The 25674-nt window shown below is 40.8% G+C and overlaps 1 protein-coding gene across 9 annotated transcripts in view; it reads left to right on the forward strand.

The window, feature by feature from the left end:
• The window catches only part of AGAP1 (ArfGAP with GTPase domain, ankyrin repeat and PH domain 1), a 398735-nt gene that overhangs the window by 187973 nt on the left and 185088 nt on the right, over positions 1-25674 (forward strand). For 8 of the 9 annotated variants that reach the window (XM_074872505.1, XM_074872508.1, XM_074872512.1 and 5 more), the window contains 3 exons: positions 3144-3271; positions 15420-15575; positions 20476-20568. In XM_074872505.1, coding sequence (XP_074728606.1) covers positions 3144-3271; positions 15420-15575; positions 20476-20568 — 377 coding nt within the window. The remainder of the gene's footprint in view (positions 1-3143; positions 3272-15419; positions 15576-20475; positions 20569-25674) is intronic. The other variant, XM_074872511.1, reaches the window with a different exon arrangement.

Here is a 25674-nt window from a genome sequence, read left to right on the forward strand (position 1 = left end):
GTGTATTTCTCTCTTGCTACAAAACTGTAGGTTTTTTTCCTCCCTAACTACTGTGTCTGAAGATGTCAGCAGCAGGAATTAGCAGATCTGTGGGGTTTTCAGTGCCAGCCATTTTAAGTTTTGTGTATTTCAGGGCTTTCTTCTCTGGAATAGAAGATGTAGAAAATGTGAATTTGCAGCAGCACTGCTGAGGAGATGTGTGCTGAACCCCTTTTATTGACTTCTGATGGGCAAGATTTAGGTTTCATCTCTTCTCTCAAGGTAGCTTTAGAAAGAGCACAGTAGGTCTTTTGACAGTCCAGCGATTGCCCCACAGATGATCAGTCATGTCTTTCATATGTTGCAAACTTTGAAGGGTCAGGGTACTCCTTTAGGTACTTCTGAAGCTCATATCACCATCATATCCAAGGGCAAGTAGCCCTGAGCACTTGAATACTGAATGCAATCTAATTATGGAGTGACAGCTACATGACTGCAGTGAAAGAAGCAAAAACTGTTTGGTGTCTCAAAGGAAAGCAGGTTGCCTAATGAAGAGAGGGGAGAGGCAGGAGGAATCGTGCTCTGGCGGGGAATGTTAGACTTGTTGCCGAAATGGAGGGGGAATTGGGAAGGTTTGGCAGCTCAGAAGGGGATTTCCATTAGGGGGCACATCATTTTTCTAACGGAGGGAAGAGCTAAGAAATGGTCTATTCTAGAATTTGTAGCACAATTCTAAGTAGGTAACATTAGATCTTCCACTGCAATTTTACTGTTTTTACAGTGCACAGGACAGGTTACCCTTTGTACTGCTCTGTGTAAGGTTTCATTTCCAGCTGCTTTGTGGATTAGTCTTCACATTTCTAGAGACATAATTTGTGCTTTTTAAAACTTATTTTTTTATTGTCCGCTTTTCTAGTACTTAGCTAGTGTTCAGGTTGGGTGTTTGAGTGGGTGAGTTTAGACTGTCTTGGCTTTTTTTTCCTTGTGCCTTCCTAGAGTGATAATTTGGCCAGACTGCATTATGTATGTTAATGTGATGCTACAAACACACCTGTATTCAGATTGAAGGGAAGAGGTAAATATTTTCCTTGACTAATTACCTCTCCCATGTGAGAGTGGAAGCTTTTGCTGAGAAGGTAGTTTTCATTCATGTGTGGTTTTAATTCAGTTTTGGTCTTAATTTAGGTCTTTACCGCATATGATGAAGACAAATCCATGTGCATTTGTTAAAATCTGACCTTCGGTTTGCTCTCTGCATTCACTAATGTGTTTTAAAATATTTTAATATATGGCTTTCCAGGCTCCAGATCAATAAACCAATGGGTCTGAAATGACAGAGTGCTACGATATTCCTCTGTAATTTAAACATGATTAGCTGATGAAGGTTATGATCAATATGCCAGGGGAAGATAAATTAATTGATATCATCCTTTCAGGATGATAAGAGGCCTATCGGAGGTGGGATGTAACTAATGAAGCTGCTTCTTCATATATATGAGCCATTTTTTACACAATGTATTCCCACTAAATCATGGTTCTGCCATCATTCATTTACATGAAAAACATAAGCCACAGACCAGTTTGTTATTAAAATTGCATTTGAGAAGAAATTGTACGCTTACACTGCTAAACAATATCTCTGTCTGTGTTATACTGAGGAAGAATAATCTTGGAATTTACATAAATATCTTTTTATATTTTCTGAACAAGACAGGTTGAATGCTGTTAGCTTAATTACAACAAGTTTCTGTGTGGCTTTTTAAGTAGATGCCAATAATTGTTGCCATTCTGCCTCACTGACTGATTTCGGTGGAGACGGTGCAAGTGACTCCAGACTCCTTTGCACAAGTTTCATGAAATGCTCCACTTCATGAAGATTACTGCGTGCAAGGAAGCTAAATTTAGTTAGTACCGTTTTTGTTTAGCCACTACACTAGTCTCTGTTTGTGAAGACTGAAATTTTGATTACTTTTTAATTTGTGACCCAAAATGTAGGCAACAAATGTAAAGGATTTTATTTGTAAGTCATTTATGACCTAAAAAGAGTTCTTTCCAAAGGCTTTAGCTGAATAGCAGAATGAGCTGAATTTCCAGTGTATCACAGAACTAATTTCTGAAATAGTTTGACTTTTTTGAATAGAGAAATTAGAGATATGGAAGTCGCTGCATTTCAGATCAGCTCTGTTTCCATCTTTTATTATGAGTCTGCTAAGCTGTATGTAGAGGTGTTAATGACTCTGGTCCCTGTATCTCTTTAATAAATGCTGCTTTTCTTTACGTGTTGAAGAAAATTTCTTAATACATTGCAAAATAAATTTGTAATTTTCCCAGATGTGCTACTGCTGCTAAGTAACAAATGCTAAAACTAGAAATTATGATATAGCTACTGTCCATAATGAATTTGAATGGGATGGGATGTATGGCACCACTAATGCAGGTTTTCTGTGTCAGGGACCCTTTATCAGTTTTATTATTCCGATTATCGTTTGTTTCAAATGCTTTAAACTTCTGGTTTCCCAAACTGATTGTCCTGGTGCAGTGGCCAGTAATTAAGAAAAGTCCACCTTACTCCTCAGCCACAGAGAGTATACACCTTCTTGTAAATTAATCCTGCTTGGACTGGGAGTAATAGCTTTCCTAACGAACCCTCATTCTGTGAGGTGGGACACCTTCCAGGATCCGACTAGTAAACAGCACTGATGCATTCGAACTAGATTGCTAGCAAGTGTTGCTCATACTTATCTTCTGTCTGCAAGGAGAACATCTCAAAGAAGAACGAAAAATGTGTGCTAACACCAGCTTTGTGGTATTATAAGCATACAGTGGACTTGTTATGGCGTTCCTGGTATTGCTTTTTGTGACTTGTACACCTGCCTTTTCCCCTTCTGCTTGGATGTTACTGGCTCTGTGGTGCTCACCTGGTGGAGTGAGAGTTCTGGGACCATTTCATCCATGTGGAGAACAGAGCTGGAGTCTCACATGGAGCATATTGTGGAAAACCAGCATCTGTTACCTTATTTGGATGTATTACAATCAATTTTTGGAACAAGCTTTGGTAATGGAAAACCTGTTTTGTGCATGGTACATTCTGCGTATTTTTGATATAGCGTGTTTTCCAAATGTGTACTATAGCTTACTTGCCCGTATGTTTTGTTTTTCTTCAGTTGCTCAGAAGATTGTTGCAACACGGAAGAAACAGCAACTCTCAATTGGACCCTGCAAATCTCTACCAAACTCTCCAAGCCACTCATCCGTGTGTTCTGCCCAGGTTTCTGCCGTACATATCAGCCAGGTACAGACTGCAATGAATGCTTGCTTGAAAAAGGAACTGATAGGTCGCTTTTCATTTAATGCCAGTGCTCTTTTTGCTGCTTGATAGGTAGTTGGCATTTTTTTTGAAAGGTATCAGTGATCTGTAGTTTGAAGCAATTTTTTTTTTTTTTAATTGGCTTGACTTTGTTTCAAGAAACTGCTGCAGTGAAATAGTTTGGCTTTAAAGCCATCTTTGATCATAGTGATTTATGCCCAGCAGCCTGCTGTTCTGAGTAGACCAGTTGTTATAATAGCAGGATTTGCTGTACTGTGTTTTAAAATTACCTCACTGTGTTTTTGGTTATTTTTCTCATTCAGTTGTGTGCTGAGTGATAATAGCTGGTGTAGCTCAGTGGTTAGCATGCTAGAATTTTACATCTGTGAGCACTGTGCGCAGCTGTAATTGCCCGTCTCTGTTATGCTCAATTAAAATGATTCCCCTTTAATGACATAGTGTTATATGTTGCTATTGACTTGTAGATACTACATGTAAAAACAAAACAAAATGCTCCCTTAATGTGTGGCAGGAAGGTCTGCTGGCCTTGATGGTATCTTTGGAAACACACAGTTAATACCAGAATTTTCTAACTTGCAGAGTTTTTACTGACATATGTTAATACACTCTCCTGTATTTCCCTTGTGATACCCTTCCTCAGTATCTTTGTTTTCTAGTGTCAAGTGATAATCTCTGTGTACATTCACAGTTAGGATGTATATAAGTTCTATCATTGAGATCCAAGACCTTTGCAGCCAGGCAGATTGTGTTCCCACTGTGCTCTCTCTCTCGCAGCAGATGGATGTTACGGAGCCATCATTTTGACCCTTTTACAGTCAGTGGCCAGAGCTGTGGCCTGGTTTCCTGATTGCCACTATAGCAAGTCTGAAATGTCTGATATCCACCACCTCTCCTGGCCTGTTTTTCAGTCCAAGCTCAGTAATATGCCAATGTCTTCTAAGCCACCCATGTGAGGTTTTGTTTTATCTATGGACCTTTCTCCCACACAGAGGGTGTCTGCTTTTTGGCAAAAAGCAGTATAGCAAAGAAGTGTGACACCTTCGGGGAAAAGGTTTTGTTGTCGGTTTTGTTTGGTTTTGTTTTGTTTTTTTCCTTCAATTTGATGTGTTACTGTCTTCTGAAAGCACTCTGTTTAAATTTATACCCCAGGATGAAGGCTCTGGTGGTTCTGTGGTCGTAGCGACTGGTTCCCTTCTGTGCCCTAGTGGGAACTTCCACCGTTGGGTTAACTCTAAAGATGCAGATGCCAGTTTGGTCTTACAGGTCTTTGCTGTGAGATGTTCTGCCTTGAGCCGAGTCCAGATACTGACCTCAGACTGTGACTCTCACTTTTGCTGGTTACACCAAAAGAAAATGCTGAAGTTCAGACTTCCCTTTGTAAAGTGGGTGCTAAGGTGCATGGCTCTTCTGAAGAACCCTGGCACCTTCTGGTGAAGTACAAGTTCCTCATATGGAAGATGTTCTCCCGTCTCTTGTTGTGTGTGACATTGACCAAGTTTCCTCAGCCACTCTCTGTCTGACCAGTTCATTGCCACAAGTGCTTGGAACTTTCAAAGTGCTTTTCTTCCAAACAGTTTACTCCTGGCAGTTGTGTATATTCATACTTCTAGACCGAGAGGAACTGTGGTGCCTGTAGAGGCTATCTGAGACCTGTCCTAGTCCGTGGTGGAAGAGGAAACGTGCTGTCACTGAAATGTGGAAAACAAATGGCATCAATTCCAGTACTGACCTTACTCTTGGATCCAAGAACAACCTAGTTTACTCAGTCTGCTAATGAATATATAGTTTTTTCAAGACTTTCCAAGGATAGATAATGCTTTGTACAATCCACTCTTACACAGCTGCATCTCTGTGTTCTGCATTGTCTTGAAGCAGTTGCGGTCATCATGCTTGTTAATGAAGCTTGTTTGATGAAGAACATCAAATATCTAGGTTCTCACCAGTTTCCTCCCCAAGTCTAGTTTGGAAGCCAACAGCCAATACCAAATTCTAGACAAGTACTTCACCTATGCAGCAAACTTCTTGCCAGTGATAAGGACTGTTTGGGGAAACCAAGACAAGGTAGCTTTTGTGATAAGGAACCCTACAATCTATGTTTTGGTAAAAACGAAATAATGTTTTTTACTGCCTTTACCAGCTGGCATAATCTAATGGGGCAATTGCAACACCAGTCAAAGGTGTCTGTCTTCTGAGACTGATGTTGTGCCTAAAAGTATAGGCCATAAATCTCTTTCATGTTGTATCGTCTTTGTGCTACACTTAAAGGCAGTACGACCTTGTTTAAGGAAAGGAAGCTGAATCCTTATCCTAGACTTAAAAGAACTTTGCAACTGCAACTCCAAGTTTAAGATGATCTGGGGGAAGATTTGCCGTCTCTGATCTTGGCTGGTGTCTTGCCCTTTAGAACATCTGTTTTGACGTAATGATGTTTCACTGAATATTTCCTCCATTAATCAAAAATGTTACCATTACAGTGTCCTGCCACTTGCATTCTCCACAGGAGTGAAGGTCTTCAGAAGTAGTGGGGACACAGATCACTTCAGATAAAGGGAGATATTGTTCTTTTTCTGGTCGGATCACTCTGGTGATCGAACTCCTGCAAACTCTCTAGATGACTGTGCAGTCAAGAGCTTAGGCTTTAGAGAAAGCACAAAAGAAAAAGGTGTCACCCTACCCATTCTATCCTTAGCACACCTTGGGGGAAATTCTAAGGCTTAATACCAATAAGGGCTTCTCCACCCAGTAGTTTCAGTTTTCAAATGGTGAAAGACTTGTGTGTTTGGATGCATCTCTATGCTCGTGTCCAGTAGTCCCAGGTGGTGAACACCTAGGTAACGTCCCCTTCCAGAAAATGCTCTCCGGTATGTTTGCACTCATGCACTTATGTATTTCCAGAGACCTATTTCGCAGAATGAGATGCTTCCTGTTCCAGTTACAAAATCCACTTGTGTTTGCAGTCGGTGCTGCTAATGTTTTCCTTATCTGACTTTTTTTTTATAATGCATGTTTGTCAGTCAAGGTGAGGGTTTTACTTGGTAACCTTTGACAGCCAGAGTCAATAACCCTTGGTGCAAGCACGTCACATGCATATGTTGGCTTTCAGGGCAGTTTAGAATGCATGCAAAGAATTTCAGTCTCTAATCCAAGGTTATCATTCATGATTCATGATGGACAGAACTATTGTATACTCTGTCAACAAGAAGGATGGTGCAATATTGCTTATATTCTGCTAGGAAACAATCTGTGTGATGCATTGAGATGTACTTCAGTCAGCAGCTCACCTTCTGTATTTTCTGAACACTTCAAGAGATAGACTGAGTTGTTTTGAGAGAAAGAAATGTTGTTTAGTGTATTGAAGGCCCGTTATCAGCCACAGGCCATCTTGAGATAGGTCTTTTTACTTTGGCCATCAACAAGAAATGCGCTGCGGGAGAGTACAGACCAGTCACTTCTGTATCTGGTGTCCTCCCCATCTCTATCCCACCTTTCATTCCCCCCACCCCTTGCCAGTCTTTCTAGGCATGATATGCTTGTAGACCATGCTAAATCTTGTCTCAAAACAGCATGAGTTCCTCTTACATCAGGAAACCACAGAGGCATTCTTTTTTCCTAAACTCATTGATGTACTGAAGGAGTTGCTTGTCCTTTGCACCTGACATATCAGGAAGGCATTTTTAAGATACTAACTTACAGGAATAGTGCCAATATCCAACAGTTCCAAAGGGCTCTCTTCTCTGCCCAGACCCAGAAAGTGGAGATCTTGTTCCAAAAGCCATGAGGCTGCTCAGATGGGCACCACCTTTGGTCCTCAGTGCATTCCACCTGAGTTCAAGATGCATCAGAAATCTGTGTGAAGTAGCCCTGTACTAGACAACCTGTTGAGTAGTTACTTGGAGCTGTGCCTGGTTTTAAGTTTACGCTCCTGTAAAAACATCTGAAAATCCTGTGGCGTGACACCTGCAGTTGGTGTTTGTGTGAAGGACTTCGGGCCCCTCTTCAGAGAAATCGATGATACGGAGATTCCAGCTAGGAGTCCCCAGTGGTGTGCACTTACTGCTGGACTACAATTTTGAGGGGAAAAAAGAAAAGTTTACCAGTGACTATACTTCCTTGAAATCTGTAGTCTACATGTATTTTCACACTTGCTGTCTTTCCTGGAATTCTGCTGTGAGAGGGGATTGCAATGGCACCATGTTTCCATGTCTGCTTATACTACATGTATTCTGCCCGAAAGAGACCTTAGACATTACACCTTCCATACTCCCCCCAAGTGTAAAAATATTATCTGAGTAGTGAGTACTACCATGTAAAGTCACCTGCAAAATGGCATGTGGACTGCAGTGCAAAGAGATGTGTTTACTAGTCAGCAGTGTCACTCTTGAGGAGATCTGCATTATACACAAGAAGGATGTGGAGCTTAACATACATTTTACTAAACTGCGGCTCAGGTATGGCTGACACACAAGCTTGCTCCCTACTACCTGCTGCAAATCTGTAAAGATGCATTATTTATGCTTGCACTATGCCTCCATAAAGTTTTTACTACAACATGATTGTCTAAATATGTAAATTAAACTATTAAAAGCAAAGTGCAGTCAGCTTAATCATCCATTATTTTACTGTATATGAGACCTGATTATGGATAAGCACTAAATAGTAGGGTACAATTATCTTATTTATAGCGGGGGTCATTGGGAATGAAATATTCTGTTATAATATTTTGGGCACTCGAATAAAGAAGACACTGCACTGCTTAACTAGCTTTTCCTTCTGCTTTTTCATGTAATTGCAAAACGAAAACTAAAAGAGAAGGGAAAACAATATTTAATACCATTGCAACATACATCATAATCCTTTTGTATTTACAGACTACTTCTAAAGAATCTCATTTATTTAAAATAAGCATTTTATGTATGTGTGTATGTGTATATATTCCCCTTCATTCATGTACATAGTTTCACACACACTACACGCATATATGGAAGTGAATTCTCTAGGATTTGGATGTTAAAACTTAGTGCATCTGTTGTTGTACTTTTTCCTCCTTTCTTTATCTTCACAGGACCACAGTGACGTTTGTGTGTTAGTTTTTGTTAGGCCTGTTGTTACCTTTTCCTTTCTAAGGTCTCTTAAACTTCAGACTCTCTTAGATTTTCCAGTTCATAATGCAGTTTCTGCCACTATATTATTCATAGAATCACAAATGGTTTGGGTTGGAAGGGACCTAAAAGATCATCCAGTTCCACCCCCCCTGCCATGGGCAGGGACACCTTCCACTAGCCCAGGTTGCTCAAAGCCCCGTCCAACCTGGCCTTGAACACTGCCAGGGAGGGGGCAGCCACAGCTTCTCTGGGCAACCTGTGCCAGGGTCTCACCACCCTCACAGGGAAAAATTTCTTCCTTACATCTAATCTCAATCTCCCCTCTTCCAGTTTAGAACTGTTACCCCTTGTCCTATCCCTACACTCCCTGATGCAGAGTCCCTCCCCACCTTTCCTGTAGCCCCTTTCAGTACTGGAAGGCCTCTATAAGGTCTCCTCGGAGCCTTCTCTTTTCCAGGCTGAACACCCCCAACTCTCAGCCTGTCCTCAGAGAGTTCTACCCCTCTGTTCATCTTTGTGGGCTTCTCTGGACCCCCTGAAGCAGGTCCTGTGTCCTTCTGATGTTGGTTCCCTCAGAGCTGGACACAGCACTGCAGGGGGGGGTCTCATGAGAGCAGAGCAGAGGGGGAGAATCCCCTCCCTCACCCTGCTGGCCACACTTCTCTTGATGCAGCCCAGGGCACGGTTGGCTTTCTGGGCTGTGAGTGCACATTGCTGGCTCACAGTCAGTTTTCCATCCACTGCTACCCGCAAGTCCTTCTCCTTGGGGCTGCTCTCAATCCGCTCATCACCCAGCCTGTATTTGTGCTTGGGATTGCCCTGACCCATGGGCAGGACCTTGCACTTGGCCTTGTTGAACTCCATGAGGTTCACATGGTCCCACCTCTCCAGCCTGTCCAGGTCCCTCTGGATGGCACATCCCTTCCCTCCAGCGTGTCGGCCGCACCACACAGCTCAGTGTTGTTGGAGAAATTGCTGAGGGTGCCTCGATCCCACTGTCCATGTCACCAACAAAGATGTTAAACAGCGCTGGTCCCAACACCGACCCCTGAGGAATGGCACTCATCGCCACTCTCTGCTTGGACATCGAGCTGTTGACCGCAACTCTTTGAGTGTGACCATCCAGCCAATTCCTTATCCATCGAGTGGTCCATCCATCAAATCCATGTCTCTCCAATTTAAAGAGATGGATATCATGCAAGACAGTGCCTAATGCCTATTGTCACGTTTGGTTAATTACATGTTATTAGCGATTTCATTGAAATGACTTCTTTTGAATGTGCCAGCTTAGTTTGTCTTCAGAAGTTGTCTTCAGATTCTCTTGGTACTCTTTGGTCTGTCTGTTAGGACAGATCTGCTCTTTCCTCTACCGTTACAATGAGAAAAGGCAAAAGTCTCTGAGATGGACAAGTTCTAATATGTTGTGAAGGATGAGGTTAAACTGCTAAATAAGGGAAAATAATACAATTATTACAAGACAATTTGTTCTTACTGTGGAGGGCTAGACTTACTGAAATCTCTGGAGTCGTTTATCTGGACCTAGGTTTGAAATGTTCTGTCAAATTTGTATTCCGCAGCAGCGTGCTCAAAGCTTTCTGGCTTTTGCTGAGGCAACAACTAAACAGTTTCCTCCTTGATCCGCCTTTGGATGTGTGGCTGTATATCACCAAAATCCCTTGAATAAATTGGACTCCCACCTATAGTGTTTTCAGATGAAAGACTGAGATAATGTGACTTTCAAGAGAAAAATTGTACACAAGTGGGTAGAGAAAAATGTGTCCTGACTAAAGAATTTTCCATGAGGCTTCTGTGTTTCTACAGAAATATGCTTTTCCCTGCTTTCCCCAAGAACAGAAGGTGCAGGCACCGAATGCGTTCTGTCATAGGGTATGTAATCCGTGCTTTTGATCAAGGCTTGCTTTATTTCAACAGTTTCCAGGCTCCCTGAAGCTCTGGGGATATCTTTCCTGTTTCAGAAGTAGGACCTGCTGCCTTCATTTTCTCCTCAAGCAGTGGTTAAGAGATGATTTTTCTGAGGGGCATCCTGGTATGTCTGAAGAGCAGAAAAAAACTTTGACTCTGTTTGTATCGGGTTACTTATCAAGAAAAAAAAATTTCAGCTTTATTCTTCCTATGGTTTTGTTTGGTGGTTTGGCCAGACATTTGTACTGTGTAAGCCTTATGAACCATTTGGCAATACAAGATAATTTATATAAGGTGAATATTTTGCCTTCTTTGTATAATGGGCCCAACAGGAACGTGCTTTTTGCAATTACGAGGTTAAGTCAAACCTTTTCTTAATACAGATCACTGCTGAGCTCCTGTTACACTGGGTAAATTACTCACCAGTTTGTTTACTAAGGAAACCTGAAATACATAAAAGCTTTGAAAGTATGTGATTTGACTTGGTTCGGTCCTTTTTCTGCACAAAACTGTGGACATTGTGTACAAAGTTTTGGGGGTTTTTGTGAAGTACCAGCAGGAATCTCATTACAGGCTTTAACACTTTCATTGGCAGTGTCTACCTTTGAGGTAACTGCACTGAATGGACCTGTTTGGTCAAGTCATGTCAGGTTGATAGCTTCATCTGAGTTGTTCTTGTCTGGTAACAGTGTAGTGACAATATTCTGCTGAATTTGTGCTTTCTGCCATGACCTTGAGTTTTTCACAGCATCTGTCTGTGTGGCAACAAAGCTAGAAGCCTGTATAGATACTAAAGCTATACTTTTCTGTAAATGGAGCATTGGCCATTTATACAAGGTGCGTTCTAGAAATAACATATCCCTGAAGTGAAAGACTTGCAGGGTTTTCTCTAATGGTGTGCTGGAGTTCATTGACCACCATCAGGCTGTGTATCTTCCTAGCAGGAAGGAAAGACAAGGTTGTACTGTTTCAGAGTGGGCACGCTGCCTTAATGAGGACAGGAGAATCTGTCACCCGAGGAAGCCAGACAGGGATGTAGCTGTGTAAATGGTTCTACTGGGACTCACAGTTTCCTTACCCAGTTGGTTGACCTCTGTCCCTACTGCCATGACTCTGGTTAGAGCAGTGACTCAGAAATGGCCCTTTATGCTGACATCTCAGGTACGTCCAAGACTTGAGAGCAGCTTAGTGGAAAAACTTGGTTGTGTAAATAATGTTAAGCTGTGTAACGTCCCAACAGGTATTAGTGCTTATTTGATTGGTTTTGACTGCCACAAATTTGACCAGTTTGTCTACAGTCAGCAAGTGGCTTTATGTATGACACGTGTTGGGTTATGTGTGCGGTAAGGAAGGTTGTTCTTTAGTTTCACTGACTTGATTTTTGTGACTTGGGACAAACATTAAGTTCTGTGAATTATAGTTATTGCCATGTGTCCTAAAATCTGTACTTCACTCCAGTGAACTTGTTATTAAATGCTTCCATACCGATGGCAGGAAACTGCTCTTTACAATCTTAATATGACAGAGTCTCTAGACTTATATTTGGTGCAGGCGGACAACCTGACGGAGACCACTCGCCACATTTTGTTTCCTTCGACAGCACATAAGGTCCAGGTGTTACCAAGTGCTTGTCTGGTTGCATTATTCATTGCCCCTGTCTGTGCAGGCTATAACTTGGAAGTCATGTCTGAGCCTGCTCTTGTCAAACCCACTCTCTCTGTTGAGGTGTTTCAGAGCAGCCGTATAGTTTTACATGTTTGTTAATTGTTGGCACCCTCAGTGGGAGCTGGAGCTTGTTTGGTATTGGTAGCCATGCTCTGAGTCTGTGGAAACCTCAGAGTTTTCCACTTTTAAGTCTTCTATGGAAATAGCTTATTTTTTTTCAGCCACTAGATTTGACACGGTTTATTTTGAAACCACCTCAGAATTTTATTTACAAAGTTGGAAATCCAGTGGGGTTAGTATATGTGAAGAGGAACATTGCCTGCATGACTTTCTATAGAAGCTGTCTTTATAGGAGCATTTGTCTTTGGGGACTAGAATGCCCAACATGTATGTGTTTTCCTTTAGGAGTTGCTCACTCCTGGAAAATAAATAACTTAAAAATCTAGGAGTCAGTGCCTCACTGCAAAAAGTATAAAATTATGCTATAAGATGACAAAAGATCAAAAAGGTAAAATTTTAGGGAATCCTTTATGTGCTCTATCTGGGAAGTAGGGTCTTAGGGTAGAAATCTGTTAATTCTAGTTTAAAAAGAAAAAAGATGGCAGTGCATAGTTATCAAGTTGATCAGTATTATGAAACAGAACATAGCTGCATCCTTTTATTTTCAGGAGCTTGTGGTTCAAATCCTGTCATCAGTGTACAACATCTGAATCTTCTTGCCTTTTTCCTCTCCTTTCTGTAGAAGAGGCTTCTTCTAGGTGTTCTGAGGCATAACCCTGTTGTGATCTTTCTTCACCATCTTCATCACTTATTGTCATCTCTTTTTCTCTTCAGGTGAGCCTTGCATCTGCATAGTTTTAATCTTAAAAGTGTTCAGTGCCTTTTCCCATTAATGGTTGCTTCCTTAGATTTCCTTCTCCCTCATTTTCCCCACCCCGGTTTGGTTCAGGTGGTCCTCACCACTCTAGTCTGAAAGCCATTCCTTGACACCAGCCTCTGTGGTCTCCTTTCCTAATGCTATTTTACAGTTGTTGAGTTTCCAGATGTTCACTGTCTATATCTTATTTGTCAGCCACGTTTTAAGGCTTCCATACCACCCTCCTCATCGCTGGCATGCCCAGTGGTCTGAGTACTCCTTTCAAAGTCTTTGGCTCTTTGAACTTCGGCAGACTTTGGGCAATCACTTTGGCTGTCCTAGGTACGTGTTTTTTCATGACTGTTTTTCATTTAAGAGTCTTTCCTGTGTTTCTTCGGAGAGGTAATTTCTGACTTCCACAGGCTCAGTGTGTCTTCATGCAGGCCATTTACTCTTCTCTCTGGTGTGTTACTTGGTGTCCCAGCAAGATGCCATAGAGAAAGGGAAAGCAAATGCAGGGTAAATTAAGGTCACTTCTTCCCAGGTTGTCCGGCTCATCTCCCCAGTGTTACTGCTCTCTGTTAGGACACTAAAAATTATCATTTTGGCTCTCATTCTTCCATCTCCTTTGTTTTATACACTTGGGTCTTCTCCAAATTCTGCTTGCTACTTCCTGTGGGCACTTGAAAATGTTGTAGAAAAACTTTCTCCAGATCCTCTGTTGCTTTCAGTACCCTTACCTCTGGCTTCCTGACAGCCACGCTTTGCCAATTCAGCCAGAACGAAGGAAAGAGGAAATTTAATGGCATATATATATATGCATATATATCTATAAAGAGGGGAAGAGAACTTTCTCCATCAAAAAGCTCATTTGCTGTATTGTCAATCCTATTTTGTCACACAGAAATGAGCTGAGGATCATGTTGTTGTTTACAGAGAAACAGTGACTTTCAGAAGTGGTGGTCCTGGATTTCTGCCTGCATTGGTGGGCACTTCAGCCCAAACGTGAGCGGCTTGTCTCCTACTTCTTCCTTTTTGTCCTTTGTTTCTTGAAATTTTAAAAAAAAAAAATCTTGGAAAAGCTGGAAGAATCACAAGAGGACTTGAAATCATTAAAAGAAACTTCAACTGGATGATATAAAGGATTGTCTCCTGCTTGGTTCTCCTTCAGAGGTTTCCTCTTGACTGCTTGCAGCCTGAGATCCTGGTCCCTACGCTGACCTCCAAGGAGCATGGGAGAAGTCCCGTCATGCTGCTGGTGCCTCCCCAGAGGAGTGCCTCCCCTCTGCAGCAGCTTTGTGCATGTCTAAGACCAGTCACTTAGTGTAGGAGTGACGCCGAAGAGTAGACCTTGGAGTGCCTGCTTTTCCTTTTCAGCAACTGTACCTGGTGAATTCCTACCTACAGCAATTAAGATGAGACCAAGTAACGGGTTAAGTGTCGTGGGAGAAACCTTCTCTTCAGGCATCCTGGAAATACCCTCTTACTTTCTTTCCTCACTTCTTTTAGGAAACTTGGCTGCCTTAAAGATGTTCCTTCACCCTTTTGTGTGCATCACAGACCTTTATTTTTCCCCCTCATAAGTTCCATGTGACTTGTTGTCCAGACCCTTCACCCACTGCTGCTCTCTGCTGAGCTTTTTGTCAACAGTGTGCAGAATTTTCCACCTCTGCCCTGCCCCAGTCCCTCATCAGCATATACAGTATATCCTCAGAGGTTATACTTCTGTATGACAGGAGAAAAATCTGTCCTTTTGTCTTTCCAGACTGCTTCCACATCCTTTTTATAATGGTGTTGTTTTAGTACTCATTTATGTTATGGCTAATAATTTAAAGAAAAAAAATCAAGACTTTGTTCTTAATCACCTTTTGGTCCTTTCCATTCTGTCAGGTTTCCTCACCTTCCTGCTATTAGTAACTTGTTGCCCCAATTCATTAATTGTTTTATTAGGCAAACTCCTCTATTTCTTTCAAGACTGATGTAACTTTATGTTTTTGGCTACTTTAAAGAAAGACAATCCAATTTATTCAAAGTTTTGTGTCTCTGTACCAATGGTTTCACTCAGCAAATGTGTTGGGAATTATCTATCACTGTAGTAGCCATTTTACAGTGTTGAATTATTTTCATTTTCTTGGTTAGCTCTAGGTGAACTCCTGTCTCCAGACTAGGATTAAGTCCAGCTATGCAGTTCTGTAGCTCTAGGTGTTTTTTCTTAGGTTTGAGGCAGAATTTGGTTTAGCGATTTTGAAGTAGACAAACAAAATTTACACTTTCCCCAGTGTAAATCAAATGCAAGTGTTTATATCCGGTGAAGGTTATATTGTGTAGAATGAAAATGTGCCTGCCATATTAAAAGAACTTTCTAAATATTCAAAAAACAATGGCAGGTAAAATATTTAAGGACTTGGAATAGAAATGTGTGGAAAAGTGGCAGTAGGGCAGTCCCGCTGTGTTCCTGAGCCTAGGCTGCTGTTCTTGTGTATCAGGACTAAGTAAGATACAGCTGTGGATTGTAATTTCTTGAAAGCAGTGTATCACTGTTTAAAACTAACTTTAATCCTTGCAGACCAGTAATGGAGGAGGGAGTTTAAGTGATTATTCCTCCTCTGTCCCATCAACTCCAAGCACCAGCCAGAAGGAGCTACGGATTGATGTTCCTCCCACTGCCAACACACCAACTCCTGTCCGTAAACAGTCCAAGCGCCGATCCAACCTCTTCACGGTGAGTGAGCCAAGGAAGAGACTATTGCTGTATTTTACATAGTGCTCTGTGGTGACGGCCTGAACTTCAACCCTGTTGAGTTGAGCTGGTCTAATCCAGACAGGAGAGTTGAGATGGATCCGCAGGCTTGAAAACAAAAACATTTTAGGATTGCCATGGGGCGGTTCTGTTTGAGGACTTAAACAGAAACTAAATACGGTGAAGTTATCCTATTGGGAATTACAGTGAAGCAAGGGAATTCTGGAGCCTTTGTCCAACTTTAATTCTCAGACCTGAGCTTTAACCTTTCATTCTAGATTCCCTAGTTTGGCTGTAATCAAAGAGAAAGCTGGGCCTCTGCTCCCCAGTCGTGCCCTTACACTGAATAACGCTGCTGACTCAGGGCTCCCTTGCAAGTTCTCCTGTGTTTGTAGAGAGGTCTCAGGGTTTGCCATGGAAATATCATGTGGTGCTACAAAATAACTACCCCATGCTACTTTTATAACTACGCAGTCTCAACTCCCTTTACCAGGGTTGAGAGAGATGATGGAGATTAAAATGATATTTTTTCTTCCCAAACCATCTGGTTTTTGCTTCGTTGAGAGGCAAAAAAATAGAAATAAACTAAACTGAATAGAAAGCTTGACTGGTCCAATGTTATAGGTCTTTGTTATGCATAAGTAGTTTGGGAGATGGTAATGAAGCCTTGAATGATGATTTCCTTAGCTTAGCAGTCTTGCTGAAAGCTTTGGGATTGTATTGTGTGCGTAATTGTGGTTTTGTAAGCAGCTTTTTGGCACTTAATATGCTTTATAGCAAACACAGAATCCCTGTGGACTCGCATGTAGGTCCCTTGGTGAGTGTAGCTACACGTTAGTTGCATTTAGAAAGCCACGACTTCCCTGTCATTGTAAAGAGTTTATACTTTTTTATTCCAAAGGTGATATAATGTTCACTTCCCAAAAGTAGCTTGCTCCTTGATCCTATCCAGGGAACTGCATACAAAAATGATAGAACCATTTCCTTGTACTCTAAACAAAATCTGACCTCTCGGCCTCTAGCAAGTAGAAAGTTTTGTCATCGATTTGGAGCACTGAATGACAAGCACAAAGTCCCAGGGATCGTATTTCACGTGTCCATCCCGACAGTGATATTTTGATTTAAAATGAGGTCTTCAAACTCCTCCAAAGGTATGAAAATCATGCATTTGTGTTTAGGTGCAAATGTCTAGGGGCAAAACAATAAAATGTGCAAAAATGAGTGGCATGTGAAAAAACGTCCAGTTTTGATGCTGGTATTTTTTAGCAGTCGTGTGGATTTCCTCCCGTGCACCCGGCAGTTACCAACCCCACTAGATGTCAGTGTCAGCCCAGGAACTGCCGGCAGAGTAACTCTGGAGATGGAGCCGAGATGCTACAGCATCCCTCAAAAGCATTCCTCGACCATTTCTGGTCTGAGGATGCATAAAATGCTGTGAGGGCTCTATAGATGTTGTTGACACTTGGGAAACTGGGCATGTTTTAAATTGGAGTAAGTGTAAATTTGAGGAAGTGAATGGAGAAAAATATACCCATCTGCAGTGGCAGAAAAGGTTAAGTCAGCTGCGTTTGCTATAAACAAATAGACTAAAGCTCTGGTTTGCAATAATTAATAGCATAGCGAGACCCAAATTTACTAATACAAGAGGATGTCGATAGTTGTTTTTAACGTCTAACAGCTGGGGGGAAATGGGGGGGAAACAAGTCCTATGGAAAAAAAAAAAAAAAAAGAACAATAATAACTTGACTTTTCAGAATTAGTTTTGTCTTTTAAGATCTGGGCATACTAAATGTTGTGTAACGAGTTGCCCTGTAGTCCATGTCCTGAAGTATTTCCCACTGGCCCTGCTGTAACCCAGGTTTCATGCCATATCAACCAAGTTATAACCTGGAATTATTTAATTGAATAAATAGATGACCAGTATTTCTGTCTAGTTACAAACAGAGTGCATAATCAAAATATTTTACTGTTTAGCTCTGGATTTCTTGCTATGCTTTTTTCCTAGGCTGTTAACTTGCTTATGCCTTTATCACTTACAGAATCGAATATATTTGTTTAATTGCAAATTACCCCTTGTTATCTAGCATAGGTAATATGTTTAGTTTTCTACATGAAAATCTTTTAGTGTTCGAAGAAAATCGAGTTAAGTAGAAAACAGATGTGATTTTTCTTAATTTACAGCTTTTGAGTTGCAGTAGGGTTGAGAATTTTAAGCATGTTGATGTTTAAATGCATTAAGTGCAGTATCTGATCTTTTATACTTTGAATATTAATATTTGCTGTAAAGCTGTTTTTGCAATAGCTGACTTTCTATTTAGGTGATAAAATAGATCAAATATTAGCAGAAGGGTGTAAATGTCCTTTGTTTTGGGCAGTGTATTAACAGGGACAACTGAATAAAATCCCCACTGCGCTATGCACTGAGATGCATATGAGGTGCACTTCAGCAAAGAACTGATTGTAACTACGTGTCCAATCCCATATGGGGTGAATGAACTTCTGGTACAGGAAGATGCATCTCCTTTCCCATATTCAGTATTGCCTATCTTACATCTTTGCAGAATTGCAAGCAAGACCTTTTAAAAGTTGAAATGAACTCTCTGTCTGAGTACGTACTATTAGAGATCAGTATTCTTACTTTTGAGACTCTCTGGACTGCTGATACTGGATTCTGGTTGTGCACAGATTCAGGTGCTGTATCCCTCAGGGACTAAATCTTATTTCACAGACCTAATGTGGGTAAGGTTTTACGTTGACCTAAGTTTGTATACGACTTCCAGTGCAAAGGGGAAATGAGTCCAATTATATTCATGCGGGTGTTGTAGGTTTTTTTGAATTTTTCTGGTTTGCTTGAATGAAGTTTTAAATAGAGCAACTTAACGTGTAGATGTGACATCAGAAAAAGTCCTAGCAAATGGTGATCCAGTATGGTTTAGAGCCTATTTTTTTACACTATAGGATGTAAGACACATTGTGTGTGTCATAGGTACAAAAGCATAAAAGATCAGAATATATCTCTCTTTCACTGCATGATTTGTCTTTATAAATAGTGGAGCCTGCTAAGCTTCTCCCCCTGAAAATTTTATGCATTCTGCAATTACAAGCAGCTAGAATAGAATTTGCCTAACAGAAATTCCTACGTTTCTGTACTTTTGGTATTTGAAAATATTTTGCACGTAGATATTTCCCTTCTGTGTGCAATGTATTATTTCCAGATGCAGTTACTTTTACGGAATGGAAAATGGGATGATTTAAAAATAAAAATGAGAAGTAGTGTGTAGATATTTAGCTTGCTTTTCAGAGGCAGGATCCTTTCTTTTAAGAAGTCAAATAAAAAAGAAACATTCAAGTTGACAACTTCCCTCCCAAGGATTTGGCTACCTTCTCTGAGTTTCTTTAAAATGTCACTTATGGGCGCTTTGCACCATTGAAGCATTGTTTTGCCTTGTATTATTGGGAAGTGGCACTTTCAGATTCAGAAATCTGTCTTGAAGGACGAGGAACAATAGTTATCCTGAACATTGGATTTCATCCCTCCCACTTGTTTTGCTTTCTTTCATTTATTCTTTGTTTAATTCCCCGGCACGTCATTCCATTGCCCCGAACCATAGTAACTAGTGATAGGAGCCCGTTCCTGGCGGAGCAGGGAAATCAGCATGGGATCCCTGCTGGGTAAATGTGTTGCTTAGAATAGTGTTACTTGAAGTCCTCCTCCCTGGGTTTTCTCCCTCCTCTTCGAAGCCTTCTCTTGTGCCCGAAGGCAACTGCTTTGGGGATTTTTTTTCTTCCTTCCACTCCTTCCTATAATATGGAAAATGGGTATTAGCTCTCCGCGATCCTAATTGTTCTCCTAATTTCAGTGTCTTTCAAACATCTCTTTCTGCTGAAAATGAAAAGCGAGGTCTTGTGTCGCTCTGGTTTTCATTAATGTCCCATTGTGGTACTGGACATCGCAAATGTATTCGTTTCATATATCATCTCTGATTTGAAAAGCGCATGAAAATGTTTTCCCATTTTCGATATTGTGTGAGTAATGTTCCTATTGAAAAGTAATGGAGTGAAGTTGTCACTTGTCAGTTCAGTTATTAAGGAGGATGACTCTCAGGTCTTCTTTTTGTAATAAAATAAATCTGTCAAAATCATTATGCTCGTGTGTTCTTTCACAATAATGGACTGGAATCTGAATAACTTCTTAAAATTCCTGTGTAACTTTATAAAGTCATGAAGTGAGCACTGTGAGCTTACTCCTAGGGCAGTTCGAGCGTTACAGAAAGCCAAGATCAGGCAATTCAGGTTTTAAACATCAGTTAAATTTTCCTCCTGATGATTTTTCTTCATTGTGTTCAGATAACTTTTTTCAGCATCAATTGCTACCTTTTCTTGCAATTCCAACTTTCTAACCATCCAAAAGTAGGAGAAAAAAAAAAAGTTAAAGTCAACGTGATCAAAACCAGCATCATAAAATCGCATTTTTAAGTAGTTGATAATATTTCTAAAAAGCACACAGATGTAAGTTAAATATATGCATCTATATATCAGATTTTTTTAATGAGAAGCTGGAACCTTCGTTTCTCTTCAGAGCTACTATTGGAGACTTCAGAAATGTGTCCTCTGATCTGCTGGGTCTTCAGGTGGTGAAACTGTAACTCTTTAAACCCAAACGCCATTTCAAACAAGTGGATGGTTGAAAATCAGAGGTGGTATTTTAGTATTCAGATTTTGGGACAGTTGTGTACTTCTGTAGATTCTAACCCACGCCCTTTCAGTCTGTATTCATGTGTCAAAATACTTTTTTTAATTGCTTTGAAAAGGGGGGGGGGAAAGCATCCTCTGTGTGAAGTGTTACATTTAATGGAGCACAAACTTTCTTTTTGCTCTGCAGTCTCGGAAAGGGAGTGACCCAGACAAAGAGAAGAAGGTCCTGGAGAGCAGAACAGATAGCATTGGAAGCGGTCGCGCAATCCCAATTAAACAGGTAATGCCGAAATACTTTTTTTTTTTTTTTTTTTTCTTTTCGTAGTTGGAGACACACCTCGGGTCTTAAGCACTCTGATGGCGGCCCATGCGCCAAGACGTGTTTGATGTGCTCCGGTGATGAATGTGGAAGTCACTCACTTGACATCAATTAGGAGGGGTTCCTATGTGTATTAAAATAGGATCATTAGAATAAGAAGAGGGAAAATGTGACAACAGGCCTAATGAAGTGCAGTCTGCCGGCCTGCATATGGAGCGGGTTTCTAGGCTGTGCTGGCTTCAAAGCTGCCTTTGTAGAGGGGGCTTTGATTGGGCCGTGTGCTGCCAGTCGGCAGGGTAAATCAGATCGCTCTACAAGAGCCCCTTGTGATCGCAGAAATAGCCTGATGTGGCCCTAATTTGCTACTGCAGACGGACATCTGAACACAGTTTCAGGCTGGTTTGTAACAACGAGGCAATTAGTTGTGATAATCATAGCCGGTGTGTCAGCTGTGCGCTCTTGTTTGTAATTTGCTAATGAAGGAATTGTAACTTTGATTAGGTTCAGTTTCATTTAGACCTTATTATATAAGAGAACGTTTACAGCTGTAATGTGTGGCCTTAATTAAACTTCCTCATTACACAACAGGACTTGAATTCGAGGATTTGTTTTGGTCTGTTTTACTAGCCTAGATGCACTTTCATTAGCCCGGAAACTCAATGCTAAATTGTAGCTGTGAACAGTCCTTTGAAAGGCAAAAGCAATGCCGACATCTGATGCGAAGTATTTGGGTGAATGAGATCATTTACTTTCTCAAATTAAATTACACTGAATTCACGTGGTTAAGGACACTACGCTCAGCGTTTGTACGGAATGCTTTACAGATAGTTTCTGTCGTAGTGTTTGCAAGTCTTTAGTTCCGTGTGAGTTACTTTGCTGGAGATAGTAAAAGTGTCGAGAGAAGAGAGCTTATTTTCTTCCCACATGGTTGTTTCCAGTTTTGTTTGGTGGCTTTTCTACCCTCTAGAGGGTCACTTGCCTCTTCTAATCTTTCCTCAGTCCATGTTTCATCTTGCCAGGTAGCCCAGGGTCTCCTGTTTGGGGGTAGGTTTATGTCTGTTGGGGTGGTTTGGGGTTTTTTGTCTTTTTAGGGATGAGGGAGAAATGGTTTTGTATCCTTAACTGTCTGCAGTGGTTTTCTTTCTTAAAGGCAGTTAAAAAGACCTTTTGGGACCATCAGGCAGCAGAAGTGCTGTTGTGTCTGTGAATCTCTAGTAGACAAATTTTAATCAAACACACTGCAATTCAGAAGAGCAGTTTGAAACCAGATAGGCTCAGTATTTGGCTCTGCGTTCAGGGGAGGAGATTCCAGACATTTAAAACAAGCTACATTTTTTTTTTCTGCAGCTTTTGTATGGTACGAGATGGGTTAGACCGGCTGGAATTCTTTTGGGTAATGCTAATTAAACAAAAATGTATGCAAATGCAGCTGAAAATGAAAAACTGAGGAATACACTTTTCAATATTTATTCAAAGCATACATATTGTTCTTTTCCAAAATGCTGTTGTATGAAATTAATTTGATTAAAAAATCAAAGATAAGCATTTTAAGTGTGATTGCCCTATACCATGTTGTAATGAAACGTCCCCTACAATCTCTTGAATTTCTGTATTGAAAAATTCTCCCTGCATCCCCTACTTTTGTATACTGAGTATGACCAGTCTTTTGGGAATGTGCACTTCGTGTTATTAATCCCAATTATGGCAATTTCGTTTTGTCACGTACAAGCAATTATCAGGAGATATTTGAGCAGCTCTGTAGTCAGCAGATACATCCTATTCATCAGGGTTTTGGAAGGGTGCTAGAAGAAGGGAGGTTGAACAGTAGGTATGCAGTGCCGTAGGATGGCTGCTGTCAGTGGTAGTTCACATCATACTTGTCAAGAGAATGGATTTTGGAGTTCACAGGTTTTCTACGTTCTAGACAGACAGTCTTCAGTAAGGTGTAGGGGACCAGCACCACCAAGCCATTGAAGCAAAAAAAAGATTGAGTAGGAAAAAATACTTTTTTGATGTGGAAACATTTAATTAAAAATTTATATCCAGTGTGCATTCATACTGACAGTGTTTCATTACTGTTAATAAACATACATTAGTTTGAAGTGGTCTTTGATTACAAACCACACCATTTCAAGCAGAAGTGGCTCCTGAAGTTTGAAGAGGGGATAGCTTTCTGTCTACCCACTATTTAGATGGAGGGTCCTCTCAGTAGAGGTGGCACCGAGTTAAACTGCTGATACGACTGTGTTCTTGGCGGGCTCTACAGGTGCCAGATACTTGGATGTTTCTCTGAGGCAGTGGAAATTCCTGCTAGGAAAGATGGTGTCTCATTTATTTTATGCATTAACTGTGAATAAGACAAAGGGATGCGAAAAGGAACTTTTTGACCTAAATATTTTAGTATGTCATGCTATCGTGCTCGCAGTGAGAAGCCCCTTCCATCATGATACGTCTCTGTTACAAATGGTCAGGAAATAGAGAAATCTGGTTTCAGGAAGTGGAATGCAGATTGTAGCACTCACGGTATTGCTGTGGGAGAGTTTACCTTACTATATCATTTAAAAGACCTTTCTTTTTCATCTTTTTGTCACCATGTTTTTCAGTTTGTCCTCCTATTAGCCTGAAAGTCACTTTGCTGCACTACCCTGTGCTAGTATTATGGGTAACCTCCGGTTATGTTAAACGTCCTCTGACTTTTTTAAGCTGCTATTGAGCAAAATGCCTTTGTCAACTTCATGCACATACTCTTGTATTATGTCTTTGGGACATCTTCAAAAGCATGTCAGTACTTTGTTTTATTCTCTGTGGGTTCTTACTCTAGGTGCATACCAGTGGTACTTTGTAAGGGCTGCTGGCAAGGCTGTGCTTCTGGTGCAAGGCAGAAGTCCAAGCTCATGCTTGCAGATTAGTGCTTCAGTTGTGTTGGTTGAGCTTATTTACACTGCCCTCCCCCCCAAAAAAGTAAGTTATGGTTGAAACTTCAGTGCAGTGGATTTTGTGTTCTCAGTTCACTGATACTTGAAAAAAATGTAATTACAAAAAACTGAATAGAAAAAAGAGAAGTCTTAGTATTCGGATGTCGAAACCCAGGGTCTCCCCAAAATCAGAAATACTATTTCCCAGAAATACTTAAAAAACCCCACAGAACAAAACAAAAATCCCCCAAACTCACAGAACAACACAAAAAAAACTACAAACAAAACAAAAACCAAGTTAATTGGAGATTGGAGATGTTCTGGTTTTGACAAAAAATGAAATTGCTTCCAGGGCTAGAGGGGTACATGAAAAGGGGGGAGGAAGAGCTGGTACTAGTCAAGTCTGTCTGTGTGTGGTGGGGCGAGCACAGAAAAAAAAGTATGGAAAAATCAACTTTCTCAGAAGTGTCGAAAATACGACGAGTTTGTCATTCGTCTCACCTACCATTTTCTTCGTAGATCAGGTCTGTACTGCAGCTGTTGAACCAACCCAGCTGTGGTGATACCTGTTGTCAGAGTGATGCTTTTGTATATTTGGAGACAGTTTAAACTGGCAGAGGGGTGGGGGTTTTGTGGGGGCACTTCCTTTCTCTCCTGGTTTCTCTCTAAATGCACAGACACACCTTGTGAAGTGTATTACAGCCTTTCTGGGACCCAGATACCAACCCACACAGATACTGGAGTTTGGTATGGTTTTCGGCCAAAAGAAGCCAAGAGTTGCAACCTGCTCCTGAATTCCTGTTCTCAGTCCCTGAATCCCTGAGAGTTTGGGGGGAAATAAGTAAAATTGTAATTGGCTTATTTCCTTCCAAGGAAACACCTCGCTCCTTCAGGGCTTTATCCTTAACTCAAAGCAATCTGGTCGAAAAGTGTTAATATTCTTGTTCTTTCTGTCCTTTTTAAATGTTAAAAATCACTTTTCACTGCAGTGCTAAATATGGTTTTATTGGGCTAAGCCATATAAAGCTGTTCTGATGAACCTTCTTGCTCCCAGCAGAAACCCAAAATGTAGGCAATGAAAAACAGGCATATTTTTAAAATGTGGCTGCTAACTTCTGCCAAAATAATCTTAAGGTGAGTGAAATTTTGGGAAGGCCAATTTCCCGGGGAGGTACAAATGCCTTCTGCATGTGTAGTGGTATCAGCATGCCTTAAATCCTGTGCTTTTAGCATCGCTTGAGAACTGAGAATGCCATAATTTTCCAAAAAATCTCACTTGTGTGCTATTTAAATATCTTTTACTAATCAAATTGAGTCAGAAAATGTCGGGAACAGTATTAGCCTAAAGTTAAAATTCATAGGAAGTCCTGTACTTCTGAAAAAGAAGCGCTTAAACTCAATATTTAAAGCTGTCTTCTGCAGCATTGCTGATACTACCCTTAAAGCAAACTTAGGGTGAATGGCTTACTCTCTTTGGAGTATCCTCTGTTCAAAACCATTTATTCTGAAAACGAAGACTTGTTCCTGGTAGCCTCAGTGAATATTTTGAAGCACATATTAGACCGTACAGTTTAGGGTGACATACTTTCCAGGATGGGGGTGGTTTGTAGCATTTTGGGAAGATTACTTTGTTTTCTGCAGTCTTGCTAAATCTTTATCAGTAGGGCATATTCAAATAAAAAAAAGCACAACAAGAAAAATAAAAGCAAGAAGCTCAGCTCAGCGGTGAGGGGGCTTGTCATGTATTAATTTTTCATTGCTGTGGAGAATTGTACATACATAATCACTTGATTGCAGTGGGAGTTAGCGAGCTCCTATGGTGTCATTTGCATAAATCTTGTTAAGTCAATGGCAGTTAATGAAGTACAAATGAGCCTGGAGAAGGTGACATGCAAATCGTGGGTGGCAGATGGGAGGTCTGTTTTTGGGATGGCAGCTGTGTGCTCTTTCTTTTTTATTTTTTTTCTCCCCTTCCCCCATCCCCCCCCCCCAGATTAGAGTGTAAATAAATACGTAAGAGCTGGCCTTGACTTTCTGCTTTCAGACCTTCTTCTATTTGCCATTTGCACTTAATCACAGATGCTCATATTATTATATAGTCCAGCTATATAACCTTGAGTGTTCTTTTACCAAAAACTGGTCAGAATAGATT

The sequence above is a fragment of the Strix uralensis genome, chromosome 6, assembly GCF_047716275.1.
Source record: "Strix uralensis isolate ZFMK-TIS-50842 chromosome 6, bStrUra1, whole genome shotgun sequence".
NCBI classification, from domain to species: domain Eukaryota; kingdom Metazoa; phylum Chordata; class Aves; order Strigiformes; family Strigidae; genus Strix; species Strix uralensis.